The sequence below is a fragment of the Silurus meridionalis genome, chromosome 28, assembly GCF_014805685.1.
Source record: "Silurus meridionalis isolate SWU-2019-XX chromosome 28, ASM1480568v1, whole genome shotgun sequence".
NCBI classification, from domain to species: domain Eukaryota; kingdom Metazoa; phylum Chordata; class Actinopteri; order Siluriformes; family Siluridae; genus Silurus; species Silurus meridionalis.
In genome coordinates, this window is record NC_060911.1 from 13,562,413 (window position 1) to 13,586,211 (window position 23,799).

Sequence of the window (23,799 nt, forward strand, 5' to 3'; positions counted from 1 at the left end):
CCTGCCTGAGTCCTGTCAGAGAAAGGCTTCCTCCACATCATCCCTCTCTGGGGTTGTGTCAGGAATGCTTAGACTTTTAGACGTTCCTGATCTGACATCATGACATCATTAGGTTACGTAATCCCATCTAGGACACCACTTCAAGACTGAGAATGAAATTGGAGGGCCATTTTGTATGAAGCGTACAAGTTTTCCGACGTTTCAGATAAAGTGTGTATGATTTGGAAAGCATTGTCATTTGTTTTAGATAATAAAAGATGAAATTCATTTGGTAGGGAATACAGGCATCTTCTTAGCATAGGAAAATCGCAAAAGCAATTCAGTGGCCGAGATTTTTGATAACCCTCTTATAATGGTGTATAGATTCATCCATTGACATTGTATTCATTGATTTTCTATTGTCCCAATTCCCAACCACTTTTCTTTTCCCCTCAATTTTTTGTATCTTGTCATTTTTTTCCGAAGCATCCCCGTTTTTTCTTCTAGTCGTTTCTCTTTTCTCTTCCAGTGTCCAGTCTGTCCAATTCAACAAATAAATCCTTCAATATAAACCCGCTGTCCAGGGTCACGTTGCACCTCGTTCATACCTTCGGATGACTCCGTGTTGCCTTTTTTTCCCCCTATTATACAGTATCCCTCAACAAACTGTCCGTTAGTTATTATTGAAGTTATTGATTATAAACTATACCTATAGGTTTATATTAAGCATCTGCTCCGGCGTACCATTCTCATTAGCAGTGCGTCGCGTGTGCTGTGTTCGAATCTCTGGTAGGCGGGTCTTTTTTTTACGCGTTTTAAACACCACGGTCCTTATCTAAAACAGGCTCGTGTCAAGTCTCATTTATTTCGCTCTAGATGAGATCGAGTAGCATGTGCGTTCCACATTCAGTCTGGGATGATTAGCTGAAACTACGAACTAGCATGGGCAAGTTTTACTCATTGTTTCTACCATCGATTCAGCATATGGGCCCCTGCTATAAAATTGATAAGCTCGAACAAGAGAAAATATACTAGAACATGGAAATGATAGCGAATACGCTTGGCGTGTTATACGTTTTACGTGAATAACAGCTTTACACGCTTTCAGTGTGGCATAATTTGCTGTGCCTCTTGCGAAACTTGCCACTAGTTGGAGATTTCTTTACAATCCAATTCATCCCAGAGCAGTTCAATAGGAATTTAGGTGCAGTGACTGGGTGATAGAACACTCCACACAACTGTTTGCTGCTTACAGAGCTTGGACGTATGTATGCTTCATCATCTTGTCATATGTTGAGGTCGGTTTCCAATGAGTCAATGAGTGGTATGGAAGTATGGAACGTTTGCCATCTCGTTTCGAGATTCCTTTCACCCCACTGGAATAAGTGTCCAACGTTCCCTGCTCTGAAACAACCCTACACCATTAAGCGTTCATCTCTATGTTTGACTGTGGGGGTGAGGCAATCTGCTACCATCTTCTCTCCTGGTCTCCTTCTTACACAAGTTTCTGTTCTAGACAAAAAAAATTTACCATTTGGACTCCACCTCGTTCATGTCCAATTCTTGTTTGTTTTTGTCTTTTACAGAGTTTGCATGGAAACAAATGCATGCGTCCCAAAAACAGTAATTGAAACATTCCAGATACTTTGGATGTGGTCACTCAAATCTCAGCACCATCAAGCCTCCACTGCTGGGCCATTGAGCAAGGTTTTTATTGTTAAAGGTCATGAGTTTGAACCCCAACACCACCAGGCCTCCATTGCTGGGCCCTTGAGCATGTTTTATTTTGTTTTGTTAAAGGTCATGAGATTAAATCCAATAACCAAAGAAACCTTCACGTCTGGGCCCTTGAGCTAGGCTTTTTTGCCAAAGGTCAGGAGTTCAAATCTCAATTCCCAACAGTCCTCTGCTGCTGGGCCCTTGAGCAAGGCCCTTAACCCCTTAACTGCTCAGTTGTATAACTAACCGTAAGCCACCCTGGATAAGAGCATCTGTCATAAATGTCGTTAACATCAATGTAGACGTTAGAGCTATTGTATAAAGATCCAGCTGTGCTTTAGACATTGAACTTTGGAAGGTCATGATTTCCAATTGTTCCACCTCCAAGCCACCACCGCTGGGCCCTTGAGCAAGGCCCTTAACCTTCAGCTCTCAGCTGTGTGAATAATTGTAAGTCTCTCCTGATTGCTGTAAAAGATTGTGTTTGGTGTGTATGTACCAGGTGTAGGTACGTGGGCGATGTAGGGATCTCTGTGTCCTACAGGTAATAATACAGGAATGTCTGTGAAATGTAACACTGATTGCACTTGGCCGTGGGTGTACTAACCTTTGCATGCGACACTCACACGTTCCTGTTATAAAGTCTCAGGTTTTGCCCTCATTCTGGAACGTCAGTAATTGATTTATGTGGCGAGGGCGGAATGATCCATGTAGGGGAAAATGGCTGCTGTCATGTTTAATAAGGCTCCATTTCACAGCGGCTTCTTTTCCTCCGCTTCAGTGAACAATATGAGGGCTGCAGGATGGATGGATGGATGGATGGATGGATGGATGGATAGTGGGAAAGGGTGTAAAGAAGCCCCAATTTCTCCTTTTTAATGTGTTCCATCTACTATGTTTGCAGACCTCATCACATCTCTTTTCTTTTCTTTTTTTGTATAATCTTTTTTTTTTTTTTTTTAAAGAGAGAAAACTGAAAAGAGAAAGAGAAGAGCTGATGCGGATGTGGCGACATGCAGTATAATTATAATGTAATAATATAATAATGTTATGTATAATTATATTCATGGTGCAGGTGGATCACATGGCCCCGTCTCTTCTTTCCTCTTTCAGTCTTTTCTTTACTTTTCTTCTCTTAACTTTATCTCTCTCTCTCTTTTCCTCCTATTCATTACTTTCTCCCTTTTTTTAGACTTTTCTCTCATTTTCCATTTATATATATTTTTCTCTTTTTCCATTCTTTTTCTCTTCCTTTTCTTGTTTTGTTTTCTCTTGTTCCCCTTCTTCTGTTTTCTTTCTTTCTTTCTTTCTTTCTTTCTTTCTTTCTTTCTTTCTTTCTTTCTTTCTTTCTTTCTTTCTTTCTTTCTTTCTCCCACTTTTTATTCTTTTCCTTATCTTATTTTTTCTTTTCTTTTATCCCCTTTCACTTTTTTGGTTTATCTTTTCTGCTTTCCTTTCCTTTATTTTGTATTCTTTTGTATGTGTTCTTTTCTTTCTATTTCAAGTCTTTTATTTAATTTCTGTTTACTATCTTTTTATTTTTCTTATTCTATTATTTTTGCCTCTTTAGTGTTTTCTTTTCTTTTATTGACTTATCTTCTGTTCTCCATATTCCTCTTGTTTTCTATCATTTCTTTCCTTTCTTATTTTCTGTTTTTCTGTATCTTATATTCTTTCCTATATTTATTATGTGCTCTTTTCTTTTTTCTGTCTATTTATTTCTCTTCATTTCTACTCACTTTCTATTTTAATTCTTTTTTGCTTTCTTCCTCTTCTTTTTCTGACTTTCCTTTTTGTCTGTTTTTTCTTTTTCTTTGATGTTTTTTTCATTTTTTTTTTCATTGACCTCTCTTCTCCTTACCTTTCTCCTTTTTTCTCCTTTTTTCTCCTTTTTTCTCCTTTTTTCTCCTTTTTTTCTCCCCTATTCTGTGTATTTGTCTCTTCTCTTCAGCACATGTCTATGGATTGGTGTTAAGACGTCGTCTTTAAAGAAGTATTGATTTTCACGCTGTGTTCTTGCATGACTTCCTCCGGATCGGGATACACATACACGGGTCGATGTTGAGATTCCGGACTCGGATGTAAGGACAGAGTGGACAGATTGGACATCACAGAGCTGCCCTGAGCTTCCTGTTACCTGTACAAAGAGATTAGAAGTCAAGAGCATCGGTATTAATCTCTGATTTACACACCGAGTGAATTCTTTAAAGCCAGAGATTTTAGTCAGATAGTCCAAGCTGATTGACATAGACGTGTGGAGATGTGGATGTCCGGAGGCGTGAACGTGCATATGAGAACGTGTAGAGGTGTGAACGCTTGGACAAGTGGCGGTGTGAAGGTGTAGGTTTGCATTTCTCGCGTTTGGCCTTATCCAGAGAGGATTAAGGTCCTTGCTCAAGGGCCCAGCAATGACAGCTTGATGGTGCTGAGATTTAAACTGTCAGCCTACTGAACTAAAGTCCAACATTTTATTCACTGAGCTACAACTTGCTCTGGAAGTGGACAATGTGTGGAGATGAATGTGGACATGCTGAGGTGGGGACATGGACATGTAGATTCATGGTGGTGTGGCTGTATAAGTAAGACATGTGGTGGTGGGGACATGTGGAGGTGTTGATGTGTGGAGTTGCTGAGGTGAGGACATGTGGAGGTGTAGATGTGTGAAGTTGCTGAGGTGAGGACATGTGGAGGTGTATATGTGTGGAGTTGCTGAGGTGAGGACATGTGGAGGTGTAGATGTGTTGAATTGCTGAGGTGCGGACATGTGGAGGTGTAGATGTTTTGAAATGCTGAGGTGGGGACATGTCGAGGTGTAGATGTGTTGAAATGCTGAGGTGGGGACATGTGGAGGTGTAGATGTGTGGAGTTGCTGAGGTGAGGACATGTCGAGGTGTAGATGTGTTGAATTGCTGAGGTGGGGACATGTGGAGGTGTAGATGTGTTGAAATTCTTAGGTAGGGACATGTGGAGGTGTAGATGTGTGGAGTTGCTGAGGTGGGGACATGTGGAGGTGTTGATGTGTGGAGTTGCTGAGGTGAGGACATGTGGTGGTGTAAATGTGTTGAAATGCTGAGGTTGTAAGGAGGATGTAAGGAGGTGTAGATGTGTGGACATGTAGAGGTGAGTAGATGTGTAGCTGCATGGACATCCTGATGTGGGAATTTTTGGAGGTTTAGATGTGTGGACATGTAATAAATAAAGGTGTGGACATGTAGTTGAATGGACATGTAGAGGTTTAAAGAGTTTTTTTGTGTCCGTTTTGTCCAGGAAAGTCCTTCATTGTCCAGGAAAGTCCTTCATTAGTTTTCCCAGACTGAGCATCTCTGAGCCGTGTGTCGTTTCAGCACACAAATCACTTGATTATAATCCATTTCTACCAGCATCGAGCTGCTGCTAATGAAGAAACAGATTAAACACCTGCCTCATGGAGGGATAGAGGGATAGAGCAGGTCAGGAGGAGGGATGAAGAATGAAAAAGAACAAGGTGAGAGAAGGGGATGGGAGAAAAGGAGACAGGGTGGAGGAACAGAAGGAGATGGAGGAAGGATAATGTGAAAGAAAAGGAACGAGGCAAGCTATAGAGGAGAAAGAGAGAGGAAAGAAAAGAAAGATGAAGGGATAAAGGGACCTGTGCAGTGTAATTAGGATGTAATAATATAATAATCTTGTGTAGAATTTTGTGCATGGCTTGGATTGGTGTATTTTTTTGCTTGTCTTCTTTTTTTACTTTTTTCGGCCTGAGACACCCCTGATGCACCGGTGTATTGATGTCTCTAATGCGTCCTTGTGGAATCCATAAGAAAAAAGAAAGAAGTGTTGTAATAAACGAGGAAGGAAATGGCGGAGTGAGGGAGCGGATGAGTGACAGAGCGAAAGAATGAGTGAGTGAGGAGTGAAGGAGGTCTGAGTGCCGCTTTTGCTCGCCGTTATATCCGCTATCTAGGACAAGATGAGGAGGGAGTTCAACTCCCGAAAGGCAGAGTCTGGATCATGATCATAATCTCTTTCTCTCTTTCTATCGCTCTCTCTCTTGGTCTATCACTCACTCTTCCTCTCTTTGTGATTGTGTGACATGAATAGAACGTCAATCGATGCTGAATCCACGGAATACCAAAATGTCTGACTCTTCTGAAATGGTCAGCTTTTTTTTTTCTCTTCTACAGATATTCTGTATCAGGAAAAGACACACACACACACACACACACACACACACACACACACACACACTAAAAAGAAGAGCTTTTGCTCAGAATATTATTCGAAGCAGAAAGGCATGTGCACACAGTGATTCACAAAAACAGAAGTTTACAGTGACACACACACACACACACACACACACACACACACACACAGTAGAAGTAACAGCTTATGCTCAGAATATTATTCAAAGCAGAGAAATACAATAAATTATACACAAACACCAAAAGAAAGAAAAAGAGATTTTGCTCTAAATATTACTAAAATGCATTAAAACACACACACACACACACACACACACACACACACACACACACACACACACACACACCACAATTTACATTAACAAAAGTTTACACTACAAAACACAAAGAGCTCCTGATCAGAATATTATTTTAAGCAGAGAAACGCAATAAAATCACGCACACACACACACACACACACACCCACACACACACACACAGAAGTTTGCAGTGAAAAACAGACACATGTATGCATGTGCACACACACTTCACATAAACAGAAGTTTATAGTGGAAAACACACACACACACACACACACACACACACATACACACACACACACACACACACACGCACACAAGCTTTTATTTATTTGTTTATTTATTTATTTAGATTAGATATAACTATTGTCATTGCCAGTCAATGCTGTTTTTTAGGCTTTTAAATAAAATCAATCAAATAATTAAATAAAAATATATTCATAAACAAATATAACAACAAATATATTATAAATATATTATAAATATATTATAAATATATTATATATATAATATTTATTTATTTAGCATTTTAACAGTGGGATCTGTGTGTGTGTGTGTGTGTGTGTGTGTGTGTGTGTGTGCGTGTGTGTTTGTGGTCTTCTTTTATGGTGTTTATGGCATTTGGAAGATTTACAGTTATCTTATTTACACAGCTGAGCAGTTGAGGGTTAAGGGCCTTGTTCAGGGGCCCAGTATTGGTGATTTGACCTTCCAATCAAAGTCTGTCATTCGCTGATCTACCACTTCCCAGTTTTTTGTATTACCCCTGGGGTAAATAGGTAGTTAAGTGCCTTGCTCAAGGGTCCAACAGTGGCAGATGGTGGTTCTGTGCTTTGAACCCATGACCATCCGACCAACATCTTATCCACTGAGCTACCACTTCCCACCGAGCTTCCCACTGAACTACCTTTTTTTTTTTCCCCGCCCTGCATTTAGCCTTCGAGCCTCTCCGTAAACGATCGCTGGATTATTCCTCGCTCTGTCGCTGTGCTGATTCGGAGCTGAACGTGAGAAGCGAGGCCGGTCCCTCAGGGTTATCGCGAGTTCCGAGCCCTCTACACTGCGCTCTTTAGTCTTTTCCCTGTTCTAACACGCCGCGTTCGCCTCCGTAATTAACTCACGAGTTCAGCGACGATACAAACACGCTGATGTGTGAACTGTTTCGAACGAGACGGCCGGTCTCACACTTCCACGGTTTTATTAACACGAGGTTCGTTTCTACTGTAGACTTTTAAAACAGATCCCTTTTATCTAACACACACACCTTTTCCACTCGGACCAGATATATGAATATATAAATATCTAATTATGGTGTGTATAGGAAGAATAATAGGAACAGCAACAACATAGACATCCAACTCACTAAGCAAACAAATAAATATTTTAGTAATAAATTATTTTGACATTGACAATTTTTTTTTTTTTTGATTCCTATTACACCATTTTCCTTTGGAACAGATCACATATTAAAGTAATCCAACTTCAAACGGATGGATTTTTTAAACAGATTCCCTTTTTGAACAAACCGCATTCGGAAAACCCATAATGCCAATGAGCAACTCAGGAACTATGAGAAAGGATTTGGACTGTAATTAATATAAACAATCTGCCACAATGGCTCAGGACCAGATTCCATTCTGTCATGTGATGCAGAGAAGGTGGAAGCAAGTGTAGATACAGTAATCCCCCACTTTACCGAGAATCTGGCGCCCCCCGGTTTATCGCGGAACTAATCAGTTTGGCTAATTAGTCCCGGTCTCTAACGGATAGCAACATAAACCAAGAAACTTATAGGGAATTGTTTTTTTTATTGAGTTTTATGTTGAAATAATGAAATGTATCAATAAAAATATATTTATTTGTTCTAAAATGAAGTTAATAAAGTACACTACCGTATACTTAAAAAAAGTTTTTTTGGGGTTTTGGAATGTAGCCACCGCGATAAATGGGGGAATTGCTGTATTCCTTTTAAATTAATGTTACACATTTAAAAAACAAATAATGAAACAAAAATACTAACGACCGTAAACCCAAACAAGAACTAAACCACCATTGAGTCAACGAGTGCTGGTGAGAGATCAGAGTGAGAGGGAACAGGTGTGAGTGATCCATAATATGTGACAAATAAGTAAGTGCAGTGTCTGATGGGTAATGTAGTCCATAGGCTTAATCCTCTTAATACACACACACAAATAACCAACACACAAACCTATGCATATAAGCAAAAAAAATAAGAAAATAAAAAATATATATAAAAATATATAAAACAATAAATACATTAAATAATTAACTACATTAAGACAGAGATAAATAAAAAAATTCTCAACTTAAACCTTATTTGAAAGATACACAAATAAAACTATTTTTTGTTTCAAGATACACAAAAGTCTGCACGCCACAATAAAACACAAACATATGCATATAAGCAAACAAGCAAATGAATGTATATAAAAAAAAATATATATATATATAATAATAATAATAAGTGCAAAAATAAAATGACTAATAATAAGGCAAGTAATATAAGAAATATGTACTAAAAACTGCGAACAAGACAAACAGCATTTTTAGGCATTTTTTTTCATGTAGTATCTGTCGCCATGTTGAAAAAAACGTGTGCGAACGGAGTGTGAAAATAATTGTGTGAGAAAAGGTGAACGTGAGTACAACAATGAAGCAAAAAAAACAAAAAACAATAAGCAGAATTTCATAATAATAAGCAGAAACTAATAGTGTAAAAAAAGTATTTCGTTTTCAATAAGGACACGCTAATGCTAATCAAGCTGAAAGGAAGCGGGAACCATTTATTCTAGTCCTAAGTGTAGGATATATAGCATTTAGCAGGATTTTAAACAGCGGACTGTTTTTGCATGTGTTGGTGAAGAGTGTAATGTCATGTGCAGAACTCGGGAACTAACTCCGGCTCGAATGCCACTTCCTTTCCGTCGTCTAATCCCTAATAGAGCAGCCTGAGCCCAGGGAAGCATGAGGCTCTTTGGCCTCCTAATGATGGGATTCAGGCAAGAGGAAAGAATGAAATAAATAACGACCTCATAAACCCTTGTTCAGGTCGCAGGTCGCAGAAATAATATAAATGTGTTATACAATCAGGGTTGTCATTACTATTTTTTCCCCCCCTTTTATTTATTTATTTTTTTTACAGTCGCACACCTGCAGCAGTGTGACGACGGCGACGGGAAAGGCGCAGCTCTAATCCGCACTAATAGGATTGCGAGGGATTTCACCTTCTCAGGCCCCCTTTTCGCTCGTCTCTCCCAGCTTGCACACTGCTGCCAAACGCTGATAAAACACTCCCACGTTCCAGAAAGCACCATCTCGCCGTGTCGCGCGTGGCTTATCCGGCACGCCGATTGTAGGCGTATTTTTACACGTTGCCCATGGCGTCGGAAAATAGCGTCCCCGCTTTTTTATTTATTTACATGTTTATACATACATGCTTACATCATTTATTTTTTTCTCAAACACACCTGATTCCACTCATGAGCTGACCAAATTTGCTTTCCAATCAGACCCGAGCATTAGATTTGTATGTGTTATTTGACCATCCCATTCCACATTCAGCCCACATTCGCTCTTATAGTAGGCTCCATTCTTCTGGGAAAATGTTCCACTAGATTTCGAAAAGTGCTTGTGGAGATTTGGCTGAGATTCATTTAGCCAATTAGTAAAGTCAGGTAGCGTTTACGTTCATCCCAAAGGTGTTCAATACGGTTGAGGTCAGAGCTCTTGATCTTCAAAACCATATCGTCATTGACTTTATTCGGAACTTGGAACAGGTTTGGGTCTCTTAGTTCTCCTGAGTGGAAAATTTCATGCTACTGCCTCCAAAGACATTCTACAATTGTGGGCTTTCATGTTTGTGGGAAAATTTTGAGAAAGAACCACATATGGCTGGGAAAGTCACATGTCCCACTACTTTTGCTTTATGGTCTATTTCTTTATATTGGAAAAATGAGGATGTAAAAAATAAATTATCATCATCGTCAATTTCCTTATAGGTAGGTTCGGGTTCCACCTTCTTGCTCTATATTAGCTCACATCCCTGAGGGTCATGAATTTCCACAAGCCAAAAATAAATCATTATTGGTACCAGAAGCAAATATCTTGCATCCTTACTGTAAATCAAGACAAAAAAATGGTGGTTATATCCGATCTTGAAAAAAACAACAACACTGTTGTCTGTATCGCGTTCTAAGGCTACACAGTCGATCTTGGCACCTCAGCATTCAGCTCACTTTCAAACTCAGGTGGCAGAACCCAAATAGAAGGATATTTAATCCAGTAATTAGGGCCATCGAATACTCCTCTGTCTCAGCAGTGTATAGAAGTGGAAAAACGAGCTGTCTCTGTCTGGCTTTCGGACGTAACACCGATCAGCAACACATCACTCCATCCATAAAGTTTTCTGTTTATATTTGATGACTTTCCTAAAAAAATACAACACATCCAGAAACTTTTTTCTTTGTATACTACACCACAGCACATTTCCAACAATATTTTATACTTCTTCACCAATAACATGCTGTATCGTATCTGTATCTGGTGTATCTGCGTGTAGGTATGACCCTGAAGCATGCGAGTTCTTGGTTTAGTAGCAAGAAACGCTGTCAATTCCTCATCAGCCTGTTTTTTTTCTTGTACGAATTTTATGACAGAAAAAACCCTACTTTGTTATGTTAGCAAGAATCAGGAGCAAAGGTACAGCTCTACCTCTGATTGGAGGCTCCTTCCATGAATGTATCCTTCAAGAATGTAATGAAGAACATTGTTTTAAAGTAGGTATTAAATTGTGACTTGAAGTTTTAGCATAAATTAATCCCTCTGTGTTTGCCACTAATGAGTAAACCAGTGGCAAGGAAAAACCCATGAGGAAGAACAAGGCTAAAAAGGCAACCCATCCTCAACACCATCATCATAGTTCCATCATTGTTGAGATTGTTAACTGTTTCATGATGGACACTTGAAAGGAAAACTCACGGCAGTTGAAGCTCCAAGAAATTGTAGGCAAGGCGGAAATCACGTGGGTCGAAGTGTCTTACATTTTACGCAAGTGTGAATGAGCAACTTTAGGAAAACGATCAAAACCGATATTATGGATGGATTACTGACAACTATGCAACACATTTCCTCAAGCAGGTTCGTCTGGAAGTATTGCTAATCAAATAATGGTCCGAAAAAAAAGAAGCCTTTGTTTTTGCGAAATGTACGGTAGAGTACATTTTCCTAGGTTGGGAATAAAATAATTTGAGTAGGAACACAGGGTCAAACATGATGCAGCCTCCTTGGAACAAAGAGGGTTAAGGCCCATGCTCAAGTGTCCCACAGTGGTGGTTTTATAGTGCAAAAGCTTGAACCTCAAATTTGTTGCCGTTAAAAGCTGCACTTCTATCAGGTCAGAGCTTCAGACCAATTCAGAATCCAGCAGGCATGAGCAAGCTATTGCGGCTTCCCTTCTGCTATGCGACTCAAGGGCCTGCGGGAAGCCGAGTCTTCTCAAATATTTCCGAGAACATCCTGGCAATTTGTTTATTGCGCATTTCCCTCCTCGCCACGATGCGCCTCAAACTGCCGTACGGATAAAACCCGGCGGGCTCTTTGCATTTCTCCGCTGCGCAATTTATCATCGTTGATCTCGCCGCTTCGAGGCTCATTTCGCTATGCAGATAAATGAGCACCGCACTTCCGAAAGAATCCTAGACAAAACAGAATCAAAAAAGAAAACATGGAAGTGGAGACAAAACGTGTCCTTTGCGACTTTTTTGTATTAGGGAGATCCATCATATTTATTAACCGGATGAACACTAGGCTAAATTCCTCATTAATCCGGACCGCACTCAAGCTGATTTTAATACACTGTAGCTGTTTTTAGTCCCACGAGAGCCTCTGTGGGGACTTTTGTCTTTCTCATGGATGCCAGGCTTTTCCCATTCAAGCTCTATCGTTTTCCTTGCGTTTTCTCTGAAGCGCCTCGCCTTACCACGTCTCGCCTCGCCTCCCCATTTTCCACCCGGCTTCCTCTTTGTAATTATCTCCTCTCATTCTCACTCCCATCATGCTTTTTTTTAGTAATTGGAACTGCTGTTCAACACCACATCTGTTGGTTGTGTGGGTAAGAAAAAAAAACAAAAGAAAATCTAAATGATGCAAGCCTTCGTGGGTTTCGATAGCCTCTAAAGTGAATGTTTATCAGACGAATTACTGAGTGAGAACACTTTTTTCTATGTCTCTTTTTTCCCCCTTAATCAGCTGCAGGATGTGTTTCGGTGAAAGCATTCAAAGAGGCAATTACACTTAAAGACTAGTAATGTGATAATTATTTATCATCTAACGCTGTGTGGCAAGCATGTATAACATGGAGGTGGAGCGATGGAGCGAATGAAGTAGGATGAGGAAAAATATATGAAGCAGGAAGGGATTATATATAGACGGGGACCTTGTCCAGCCGGTGTACATGCCTCAGACCAGTGGCTCGCTGCAGGACAAGTTAATTATGACAATTTAGCCTGTCAGCAGCGGGCAGACCTCGCTTACAGGAAAGGCCGGCTTGGAATATAATCCTCTGAAAGCTCTTAGGGAGACACCGTGGTGGCCATGATGAGCTGTGTCAGTGTGAGGCTACGATTTCCTTGTTTTTAAACACGCATTTTGATGGAAATTAGCCAACATTGATGCACAGTGCACAGGGATCGGTAGTGTTGTCTCCCTTCTGGGATTCAAAGTACAAGCTTTGGCATGTCACTCATTTTTTTTATACGAACTGCACTCTCTCTCTCTAGATCTGTGTAAATACATTTGTCACCCTTCGTTTTGGATTTGTAGCACAGTTGAGTTCAAACACAGCGGTTATATACATGAGAGGCAATCGTGTCAACCCGTGAGGGGAGCCAGAACTCAGACTGGGGTGGAATAAGGGACAAATGAGCGATCATGTCAGGAATATAGCAGGTTTACTGCTCCTTGGCAAGGAAAAGGTAAAGGAAAGGTGAAAGACATTCATTTATTCTTAAGGGCTTGCTCAAGGCCCCCCCATGAGTGGCAGCTTGGCGATTCTGGGGCTTGACCTTCAGATAAGTAATCCAAAGCCTTGACCACTCCCATCTCCCCTGCTTTTCAAGAAACACCAGCAACCAGACTTTGCATGATAAGTGAGAAAGTGCTTGTCTGACATCATTCCAAGCTTTTTTTTTCCAAGTACAACAATAACATTGGAGGAGTGTAGAAACTAGGGCATCAAAATAAGCCCAGATTGCATCCTGAAATTGAGGGACCCTGCTAGATTTGAAGGAGTGTTTCTTTTTTTTCGAAACTGGATTTTTGCGAACCTTTTTGAAATGGATTACTATCAAACATTGAACACAACACCTAAAAGTATCCTGTAGGTTTAAAAAAAAAAAAAAGTCTCGAACCATAACTGCTGTCAAAGGGTTTTTCTTAGTTTGGCCCTCTGGGGTGACCAGTATAATCAGGTTTCCCGGTCATAAGTAGATCCAAGGCTTTTAATAAGGTAGAACAACTAACCATTTAAGGATGTCCTGAGGATTGAAAGGATACAACTAGAAAGGACTTTTGCGCCCCCTAGGAGGAACCCTAAAAGCTTTTGAGTGGAATTGCAGTGGGTTGCAAGTTTCTTGAAAAACTTCTGCAGGTCACATGAACCAGAATTTACTTTTTTAAATATTTTGAATCATTTAAAACTTTGGGTGCATCCAAAGTTAACAGCATGGTGAGGAGTCTGACTCAGCAATTTGCCATTTATATATTGTCATTATTATTTTTAAGGCCATATACCATAGAAGCATGATGCAAGATCATTTAATCAGGGATTGTTTTTCTTTCCCCGAGTAGAAAATCTTATGCAACGCTTTGACCCATTCCCTAGTCACTTATTTAACGTCTGGCTTTCGGCATGAGACTTTGACCCAGTATGGTATCATTATTTGATTATCACTCTATGCAACAGTCAGTAAGGCAATAAAATAAAATAAAATAAAATAAAATAAAATAAAATAAAATAAAATAAATAAAATAAATAAGTGGAGGAAAGGTTTTTGATATGGGAAGCAGAAATGCATACATGAGGATGGCATTTTACCAAGTGATGGTTGTGGCACTAAAACATTGGGCTTTCACTGATGTGATCATTAGAGCAGTATATGTGGACCTGGGTTCTAAAAAAGGGAGAAGGAGGCCATATGTATTATTATGACAATATGCCATAGACATCAGGTTAACAAATGCTTTATTTCCTTATTCCATCTAAGGCATCATCTTAAACAATATGGAGCCAATTTGATTCTCAGACAAAAGAATAATATGCTAGCCAATCTTTTAAATGCGTTGTTGATTACCTATGGACCAGGGACACTGTGAATTCTTTGTCAGCTGTCTTACTATACTATGAGATTGACTGGATCTTTTTGCACAGCCAAGCGACTTAGTTCTACCCCGTTCCATCATTTGCAATCTGTTTGACCCGAGGACTGTTTGTTTGTCCAACTATGAAATAGCCTTTGATGAGCTATCCGAATCCGAGGTACTTTCAGCCAGCCAGGCTTCCTTATGGATCTATTCTGTTTATGGGAGTTTGGCTATAAGGATTTCTACATGTGGAGGTGAAGATGAATGAGTGGGGCGGTGAGCTGTAAAGGTTTCCATCGACAGGGCCATATAGATGCCGATAGTGCCAGACTTATTAAGCAAACACAAGGACGGCTAGCAGCCAGCGGCTACTGATTTAGCACTAGCAGAGGGGCTGAGAGCAGATGAAGTCCATTAAAGCACTGGCCAGTTTTGTTATGGACAGCCAAGGATTCATCATGCTGAATGATCTGCTGGAGCAGAGGAAGGAGTAGAGGGATCATGTGCCGATGATGAATTGTCACTTGATAAAATTGGTAAAGAGAAATAAAAATGACAAATGATGATAATAAAAATGTTCAGAGTGGAAGCTGGGAGCTGTCAAAAGGACCCCCTGTGTTGTAGGATCCTGTAGGATACTGTAGGACGATAGCTCAGTGCCAATTACCCGGATGACCTCAAAAACATGAAAATTAAACACCAAAAGGAAGGCTTGGTGCAGACAAAGACCCATCAATGGCACACAGTGTACGTGATAAGGACATGGAAGGCAAACAATCAATAACAAGACAGGAGTAGAGCCAGGACAACAAAACTACACAATGATACACAAACATGGTGCAGAAACCCAGGAGCATGCCATAGCACTTTGAGCTGAAATGCTGAAATCTCTTGACATTGTCATTTGCTTCTTATCTGATTGTTTTTTTGTCCTCCAAATAATCAAGCCCTCTTATAACTTAACCACTGAGCTACCACTACAACTTCCAGTACATACGTGTATCTGTGTGAATAGCTTATAGAATTTCAGACAAATCGGTAGAATTAAATATCAGGTCTGATGGGCTTTAGTAGTATTTTCTTTTTCTTTCTTTTTTTTTTTTTTTTTTTTTTACAACGACTGCATTATCTATAAAGTAATTATTCACTAATTATATGAGCTCAGCTCCAGCCCCCCATGGTTCACAGCATGCTAATAATAGCCAACCACAAGCCAGCACTAAAACATCCTTTGATTAGCCATGTACATTTTTTCATGAGTGACCTCTCAATCTGAAAAGCTTTCCTCTTGTGAGGAGAAGTAAAAAGAAATAAATAACTGTAAACAAAACTCCTGAATAAGTCAAACGCACAACAAAACAAGACCAGCCAGGTATTAACAATTCAGCATAGACATAAGTGAATCTGACAGTCCTTCCTCTGGCGTAAGCTTTCTCCTTATACACTGTAACTCCTTTGCTTTGCCGCACGACAGGATTGAACACCTCCTCAACATGAAATGCAGGCTACACAGTTCAACAACATGTCTGAAGTTATAAGAGCGTATCCCGCCGACAGAAAACAAAGTGCCATGACAGGAAAAGCCTATGTAGGCCAGCATCAAGGCCCTAACCCAAGCCGACTGTATGCTGAGCATACACTATACCTTGTCCTGTGGTGCTCTTAATAAGGGTCAGCAGAAGAAAAATGTACTGGATTTGTTTGAACTTAGACAGACAGGTCGGATTTGGTGGACTCTTCTTGTGGTGTAGGATAACAAGCAGCCCATATTGCATACTTTTATGAACTATAGCATCAAAAGATTCTAGAAGCTCTATGCGAATAAAATGCATCATGCTTGTGTGACTGATTATTTGAGACAGTTGTTGCTATCCAACCCTATGGCTAGTCTGGCTAATCCATTTCTATGGCAGAAGCTCTGACAGTGGTATGTCTGTGAATCACAGTTTTATATGAAAGCATTCATTCTGATATGTTCTGGTTTCCACTCCTCTGGCATAAGGGTTTTCTTAATTTTCTGACCTTTAGGGAGGGTCCTACACAAAAAGCAATTACAGTAATTCTTTAATCCTTCTATTGACCACATAGAAAATTCCTGCTTGCTATCATCTAATGATGAATACACGCAAATCTAGGTAAAGGACATTTTATTCCTCATTTTAGTCTTTAGCAATATTTGGTTCCCACACAGAAAAATTATATGCTAGCATCCATTCAAATTTAAAAACTAGCCGAGGTCCCAACCGGAGCCGACTATATGCCGAGCATACACATGTTCTGTTCCTAATAAGCTCAAAAACATGAACATGACACACCAAACCAAATGCTTGGTGCAAAAAAACACCAATGAAATGTAGACAGTGTATGCAATGAGGGCATGAAAGGCAAATAATCAATAAATGCGACACAAACATGGTGCGGAAACCTGGTAGCTGAAATGCTGAAATTTCTTGACAATGTCGTTCGCTTCTTATTTGATTGTTTTCTGTCCTCCTGATACTCGAGCCCTCATCATTACTGACACCTTGTCATTATATTCGAACAGACTGATGGAACCAATTTAGCAGAAGGCTCCCTGAATTGTTGCTGTTATTTGCCCATGAGGGCGTTTTTTTAAAGGTTCTATTCTATTCTGGGCTAATGATCAATTTTAAGGTATTATCTTGATGCCTGCAGCTTCAACTAATTGCTTACTTTGCCCGGTCTGTAGCTACAGTGTACATCGAAGAACCTTGGGAAATCTCAGGAAGCAAGAGTTTTATAGGTTGGCAAGAAATGAATTGGTTTCCTTTTGTTGCATTGTAAATAATGATAAAAACATCATAGTGAGTTATTGATTATTATATTTATGGTCCATTCAGAGTAGGCTAAAAAGCAGAGACCATTCAGCATTCTTTCTGTGTGTAAATGAACCAGTGTGGACAGATGAATTCAGAGAGTTTCGATTTACACTGTAGTCTTTATTTCTTTTGCTAGGGTTTTAATCGGATTCCTTTCCTCCACCTCTGTGCAACGGAGGTAATATAAGGCTCATTACAGGAGCGACTACACTAGAGGTCAAAGGAAAGACAGTCGGAGCGATTGACTCTCAGCTTGACGGCAACTTCTCGTGCATATTTTTTTCCCTGTCCGTCTTTGTCTCGATTTCACCCCGTCTCCCGCCTCAGACGCCGAGGCATATTTAACATGCTAATCGCTCGGCTTGCGGAGGCCTCACGCTTCATTAAGTGCCGGCAGGAATAGGCTGGGGCGCTGAAATTTAACCCCATTACGGTGCCATTAGCTGCATTCAGAGCTTCCTCGTCCTCACCGCGTACTTCCGACAACCTCCTTTAAGACCGAGGGCGAAAATGATGCTCAGGTGATACAGAAAATTCAGATCCACTCTATAGCTGTCTGTCAAACCTTAACAGTTTACTATGAGACATGCAGAAGTGGAAAACTATGAACGGAAATATCCTAAATATAAAGCAAGACGATAGTAGCGAAGAAAGCAAGCAAGTCAAAGAGCTACCAACACGGGAGTTTAATATTTCCAGAAGCCCACTATAGCCGATAACTACAACAGATCCATATCAGCGTGAGCATCTCGGTGGAGGAAGAGAATGGAGCTGTGTGCTGAGGGATAATTATTCTCCACCTCTGGAGCCTGAGAACACACGGCACTAGATTTCACACCCACAATCCCCTCTGTATTTCAGACTGCGCCTGTAAACATTGACTGCTGAAATATAAAGCCTAGATGGATACTTGACTGAGTGGGTTGTGGTATAAGGGGGTGTGGGGGGTGTGGGGTGTTTAACAGTATGAGGAAAAGAATTACAAAGATATCGTGACTTGTTTTTCGCTAAGATATTTGCAAGAACGGGGAGGTGGTAGACTCTTGGGGCCTTGAGCAAAGCCCAATGGGTGCTCAATTGTGGAAATGGGGATAAAGTACTCCACCATGGACGGTCCTAAGCCCAGCTGTGAAAGAAGAAGAGGGCTAGCAACCCAACCCCGTAAAAATAACTGCTATGGAAACTTGCTCAAGGGCTCAGCTTGTTGGCGATTTGAACTTCCTATCGAGAGTCTAATACCTTAACCATTAGGCTATCATTCTCCACCCCTGAAGGCTACCAGACACCTTTATCCAGAGCTGTTAACTAAGTTAACTTAGTTATACATCTGACCAATTGAGGGTTAAGGGCTCAAGGGACCACAGGCAGCTTGATTTTGCTGGGATATGAACCCATGAATTTTTCAGGATTTTCAAGCAATTAGTGTCAAGAAAACTAGAAAATCAAGCATTTAACTTTCATAGCATTTGGCCCTTAATCTGTTTCATTAGCGAATTGTATTAGAACCTCATTCCTGATGAGGTTCAACCTTGATATATAATTCCATCTTTATGGGATTTGCTAGTAACCTTAATATATATTCCCCTGAATGTACATCAAGGGCACCTGGGAGTCCTCAAATACCACTCGGAGTATGAATCTGCCTCGGACGTTTTCCTCAATAATAAGGAACAAGATATATCCACTTCCACACAACCAACCTGCAGACCTCTGGCCCACAGCCCATCATGAAACATGCAAGAGTATCTCTTTTATTCATCACTTAACTGCCAGAAATAAAACTTTTTTAATAACGTTTAATGACAGGATCCGTGAATCGTTTTTCGGTCCATTTCGCTCAACCTCACCGCGCTACAATATTCAAAGAGCTCTTCTTACACGTATTATGAAATGGTGAAACAGTGTGCAAACATTCAAATCATGGAACCTAGGGCTACAAAATGTATAGAAAACTATCAGATGCTTTGAATCTAATCATGATGATGAAACCTGTTTGAATTTCTGATCATCTTAAGCATAACCATTAGCCTTAAGCTTGGCACTATAGGCGCTTGTTTCTAGCTTTGACAAGTCACATAAGATCCTGAAAGATCCTTGTGTCCTGCCTCATATATATATATATATATATATATATATATATATATATATATATATATATATATACATGCATATATACATATGTATATATATATATATATATATATATATATATATATATATATATATATATATATTGCCAGAAAAGTGTACAAAATATATACAATGTATAAATCCTGCTCCGACAATTACTGCACTACAACACAGGCAGGGTTTTCTATCCACCTGCAAGAACCCTTGACACAGCAAGGCCCTTCGTCTGTAATTCTGACATCAAATTGTGCAAATGAATATTTAGTTTGGATCGGACGCTGAAGCCAGTGTGGTTTCTGTCATCGTCTGCCTGCTGCAGTGAGTCAGAGTTGAGCTGGAATCTAGCTGGAGGCTTAGACATGGCATGGTAGGGCTTAATTAGTAAGCGGTGAGTTTGGGCAAAGTAGATGAGGGATATATATATATATATATATATATATATATATATATATATTTATATGTGTGTCTGTTTCCTGAAAGCCATGGCCTTGTAAAATTGGATCCAGAGCCGTATTGCTGATCAGCATGGGAGCGGACACCCAAATGCGCCATCAAACCGAATAGAAGCGAACAAATATTGGTGTTTGCTTCGCCGTTTGAATGCGCTCTGTAACTCCAATTTCATTTCTCTCAGCTGCTTTCCCGAAGCAGGTGGGTGTTTGATAGAGAGCAGGCCAAGGCGAGGAGACACGGGAGCATTTGTCTCCGTGCCGTAAACGATTCCACCGGGCTGCGGAGGGACTGGGAAGCAAATATATAAATAAATGCAAAACAGGTTATTGATATTGTTCTCGCCTCACGAAGGTAGTTTACAGGAAAATGTTGCGGATTACAGTCAGGGTGATGTATGGCCTATTGTTCTTGCTGGAACGGCCAATGAATATTTAAACATCTCCAGCCTGGGTGCCCATTATCAAGCATCTTTCCGTTTGTGCATCCGACAACACAACAAAACCAGTCGAGCAAATTGCGCAACGATGCTCACCTGAGTAAGCTTTCCCCGAGATGATATCTTTCGTGTGTTGGCGCAAAAATTTTTTATTCAACCCCAAACCACGTTGTGCTGAATTCCAGAATTCGTTTTGATTATGTATAAATTCTCCTTACTGTTATAGAAAATGTATAAGGGTAAATGTGTTTTTTACTTGTACCTTAGAGCACATTAAAACTCTTTCTTCACATTTCTCAATTATGTTAGCCATGATACAGCGCAAATCGTTTGAAGCAGTTGAAAAGGTTTTGTGCTCATGATAATTGTAATAGAAATCGATCAGTGTTTGAGTCATTAATATCATTCTATTAATAGACCAGTGTGCTGAGAGTCACATTTGAGTCTTTTCACATAAACTGAGTTCAATAAGAAAAGAGTTTTGTGATAAAAATAATAATAGGAAGATTATAGACATAATAAATCATAGTACTTTAGATACTTAAGTACATTTGAAAAGAAATACTTGTGTACTTTTAGAGCGCACATTTATTGGAGTCATATTTTATCGAGCGAATCTGTACTTTAACTCAAGTACATGGTTTGTGTACTTCGTCCACCACCGATTTATGTTACCCAACATGATTTCTATTTGCACCAATACGACTCGATATCTTGCTATCTTATTGTTAAGGTATCAGGGTTTGTTGGACTCTTGAAGAACCCGGATGTCATATCTGAACAACTGTCAGTGCGCAATCAGTCAACATTCTGGCTTCGCTCTGAGAAGTTCACATGGACCCCCAGGTGCTTTACAAAAGCAACAAGAGAGGGACAGGAAATAGTAGTCCCACAACGATATGCAATGAGCAATGAGCGTAGTTCCACAACGATATGCAATGAGCAATATCTTCACGCAATCATTGCAGTAGCAATCTGAACAACATCGCCCCCTCTGAATTACTCTGCCCCACACTATGCCTTCCCCACATCATAGGTTTTCTCTCAATTTTTTTTTCCTGTTTGTGCTCAAAAACATTTTCCTGCTTTCAAAAACCAATTCATTCTTCTTAAACACTGAAATTTTCCTCCGAAATGCTCCTCGCTCGCAACTTCGCTATAGTAATTCCAAACCTCGGAATGGTACGTCCTCCGCGGTCTCTGACAAATCTGTTGTTTCGTGTGGCAGGGACCGCAGAACCGTGACCCTTCCCGGTAGCACGTTCACCGGAGCCGAAAATTTATACCGTATGAGGAACGTGCGAAGCGGTGCGACGTCCTTTTCAGGAAAACACCTTTTCGTCTCGAACGTGCTAATTAGAATCCGGCAGGCCAACCATGACTTTTCCGCTTACTAAGATAGCCTTGAAATCTCACCTTTACTGTTGCTTGAAAATATTGGTGCCCACAAAATCCTCCTTCAATGCTTACCCGTTTGTTTTGGTGTGCAAGAGCTGATGTTGGTGGGTAATTCTTTTTAGCTAGTTCGGATCATTCTTTGCTAATCTACGTCAGAGTTATTTGCTCTGAATGCATGATGCAGCACCGATACATTAACTAACTGAGGCAAAACAGGATTAGGATTGTACTTTGCAGAAAAAGGTACTGAAACAGTTGCATTTTCCAGCCATATGTGGGTTCTTTCCTGAAATGTTAGCATAAAGTTTTAGCCACAATTGTATACGACTTGGGACTCAATTTTTTCTTCAGTTGCACTACATATACAAACTTACCACCTTATGATAAGAAGTATAACATCTTACCAGAAAAAACGTTTCTACAAGTTCTCTAGGAGTCCCAAACTGACAATTTCCAGCTCCATGAGGATATGGTTGGGATAAGATGGAGTGAAAGATCTTCTGCTATAGAGCTCCATCTCGAACACTTTTGGCATGAATTGGAACACACCCAGGCCTCCTCACCTCACCCACAGTTCCTGAATTTACTAACACCCAACATCCTTGTGGACAAATAAGCACAACTCCCCATAGAATTTTGTGAAACATATACCCAGAAAAGTGAAGGTTATTATAAGAGCAAATGGGGGTGTGGAATGGGATGTTAAAAAAAAAGCAATGTTAAAATGTAGGGAAGTAAAAGTCTCCCAAAATAAAAAACACTTAAGTAACTTTCTTTCAGCTTCTCCCGTTAGGGGTCGCCACAGCAGATCCTTCGCACGTTTGATTTGGCACATGTTTTTACGCTGGATGCCCTTCCTAATGCTACCCTCCCCATTTATCTGGGGGAGGGTAGCATTGAAAAGTGGCACTGAAAGTGGCTGGGGTTGGTTCCCTGACCGGGGATCGAACCCGGGCTGCAGCGGTGAGAGCGCCGCATCCTAACCACTAGACCACCAGGGAGAAAACATGAAAAAAGCTACTTATGTGCAGTAACGAATTACGTTTCCTTCTTTACTGTCCAACGCTGCGTAAAGTTGTATAAAACAGTGGTCCCCAACCCCCGAGCCAGCGGACCGCCACACAAAATTTCCGTTTTATTCATCATCTTATTCTGATCGATGTTTTATTTTGGAAAATGACCGGATTCTCTCCGCCACATCTGTCTATGACTCACTCTTGATGCATGTCATGATGCCTCGGTCACATGTCTTACCTCCATCCACTACCTTCTTAAAGGGGCTCCGGCCGCTAACACATAATACATTACTGCTAAACTTAAACCCCCAAGCGAGCAAAATGAACAAAATACAACAAAGTGGATTCACGTTTATTATTATATTTAGAAAATTCCAGTTTTTATGGTCGCATCATTTTATTTTGTTGTATTTATCCACCACTCCGTAAAGGCCGGTCCAGGAAAATATTGTCCGACGGTCCGTGTATAAAAAAAAGGTTGGGGACCTCTATTATAATAAACTGTAGAAGTGTAGTGCCTATAAGATTATTCAAAATGGCGACTGTGGAAAGGAAAAAACTCCCTGAGACTTCATGAGGAAAAAACCTTGAAAGGAATCAGTCTCTCAACAACAAATGTCTTTTCTTTGTTACGTTCTAGACGTTCCGAAACGTCGTTCCATGACTGGTATCTCTTTCTTTCTGTATTGAAGTTAATAATGAAGCTGGTTATGTTATAAACCTGTGAATGGACCGATTCTGAAAAATCTACCTCAAAAATTAACGAATTTCGCTCGTCTTTCATTTTTTTGTATTTGAACACAGCCGGGACGACGTACATATTCGGACGTGAGGGAGGTAAGATCACGTACACGTGGCCGCCGAACGACAGGCCGAGCACCAGAGCTGACAGGTTGGCGCTGGGCTTCAGCACTCAGCTTAAAGACGCCCTACTCATCAGAGTGGACAGCTCATCCGGACTGGGAGACT

General features: G+C 40.3%; 1 protein-coding gene across 30 annotated transcripts in view; it reads left to right on the forward strand.

Moving 5' to 3' along the window:
- Window positions 1-23,799, forward strand: part of LOC124381709 (neurexin-1a-like) — a 316,092-nt gene that overhangs the window by 156,560 nt on the left and 135,733 nt on the right. For all 30 annotated transcript variants that reach the window (XM_046843553.1, XM_046843558.1, XM_046843570.1 and 27 more), the window contains one exon: window positions 23,635-23,799. This exon is cut by the window's right edge and continues 17 nt beyond it. In XM_046843553.1, the coding sequence (XP_046699509.1) occupies window positions 23,635-23,799 (165 nt within the window). The remainder of the gene's footprint in view (window positions 1-23,634) is intronic.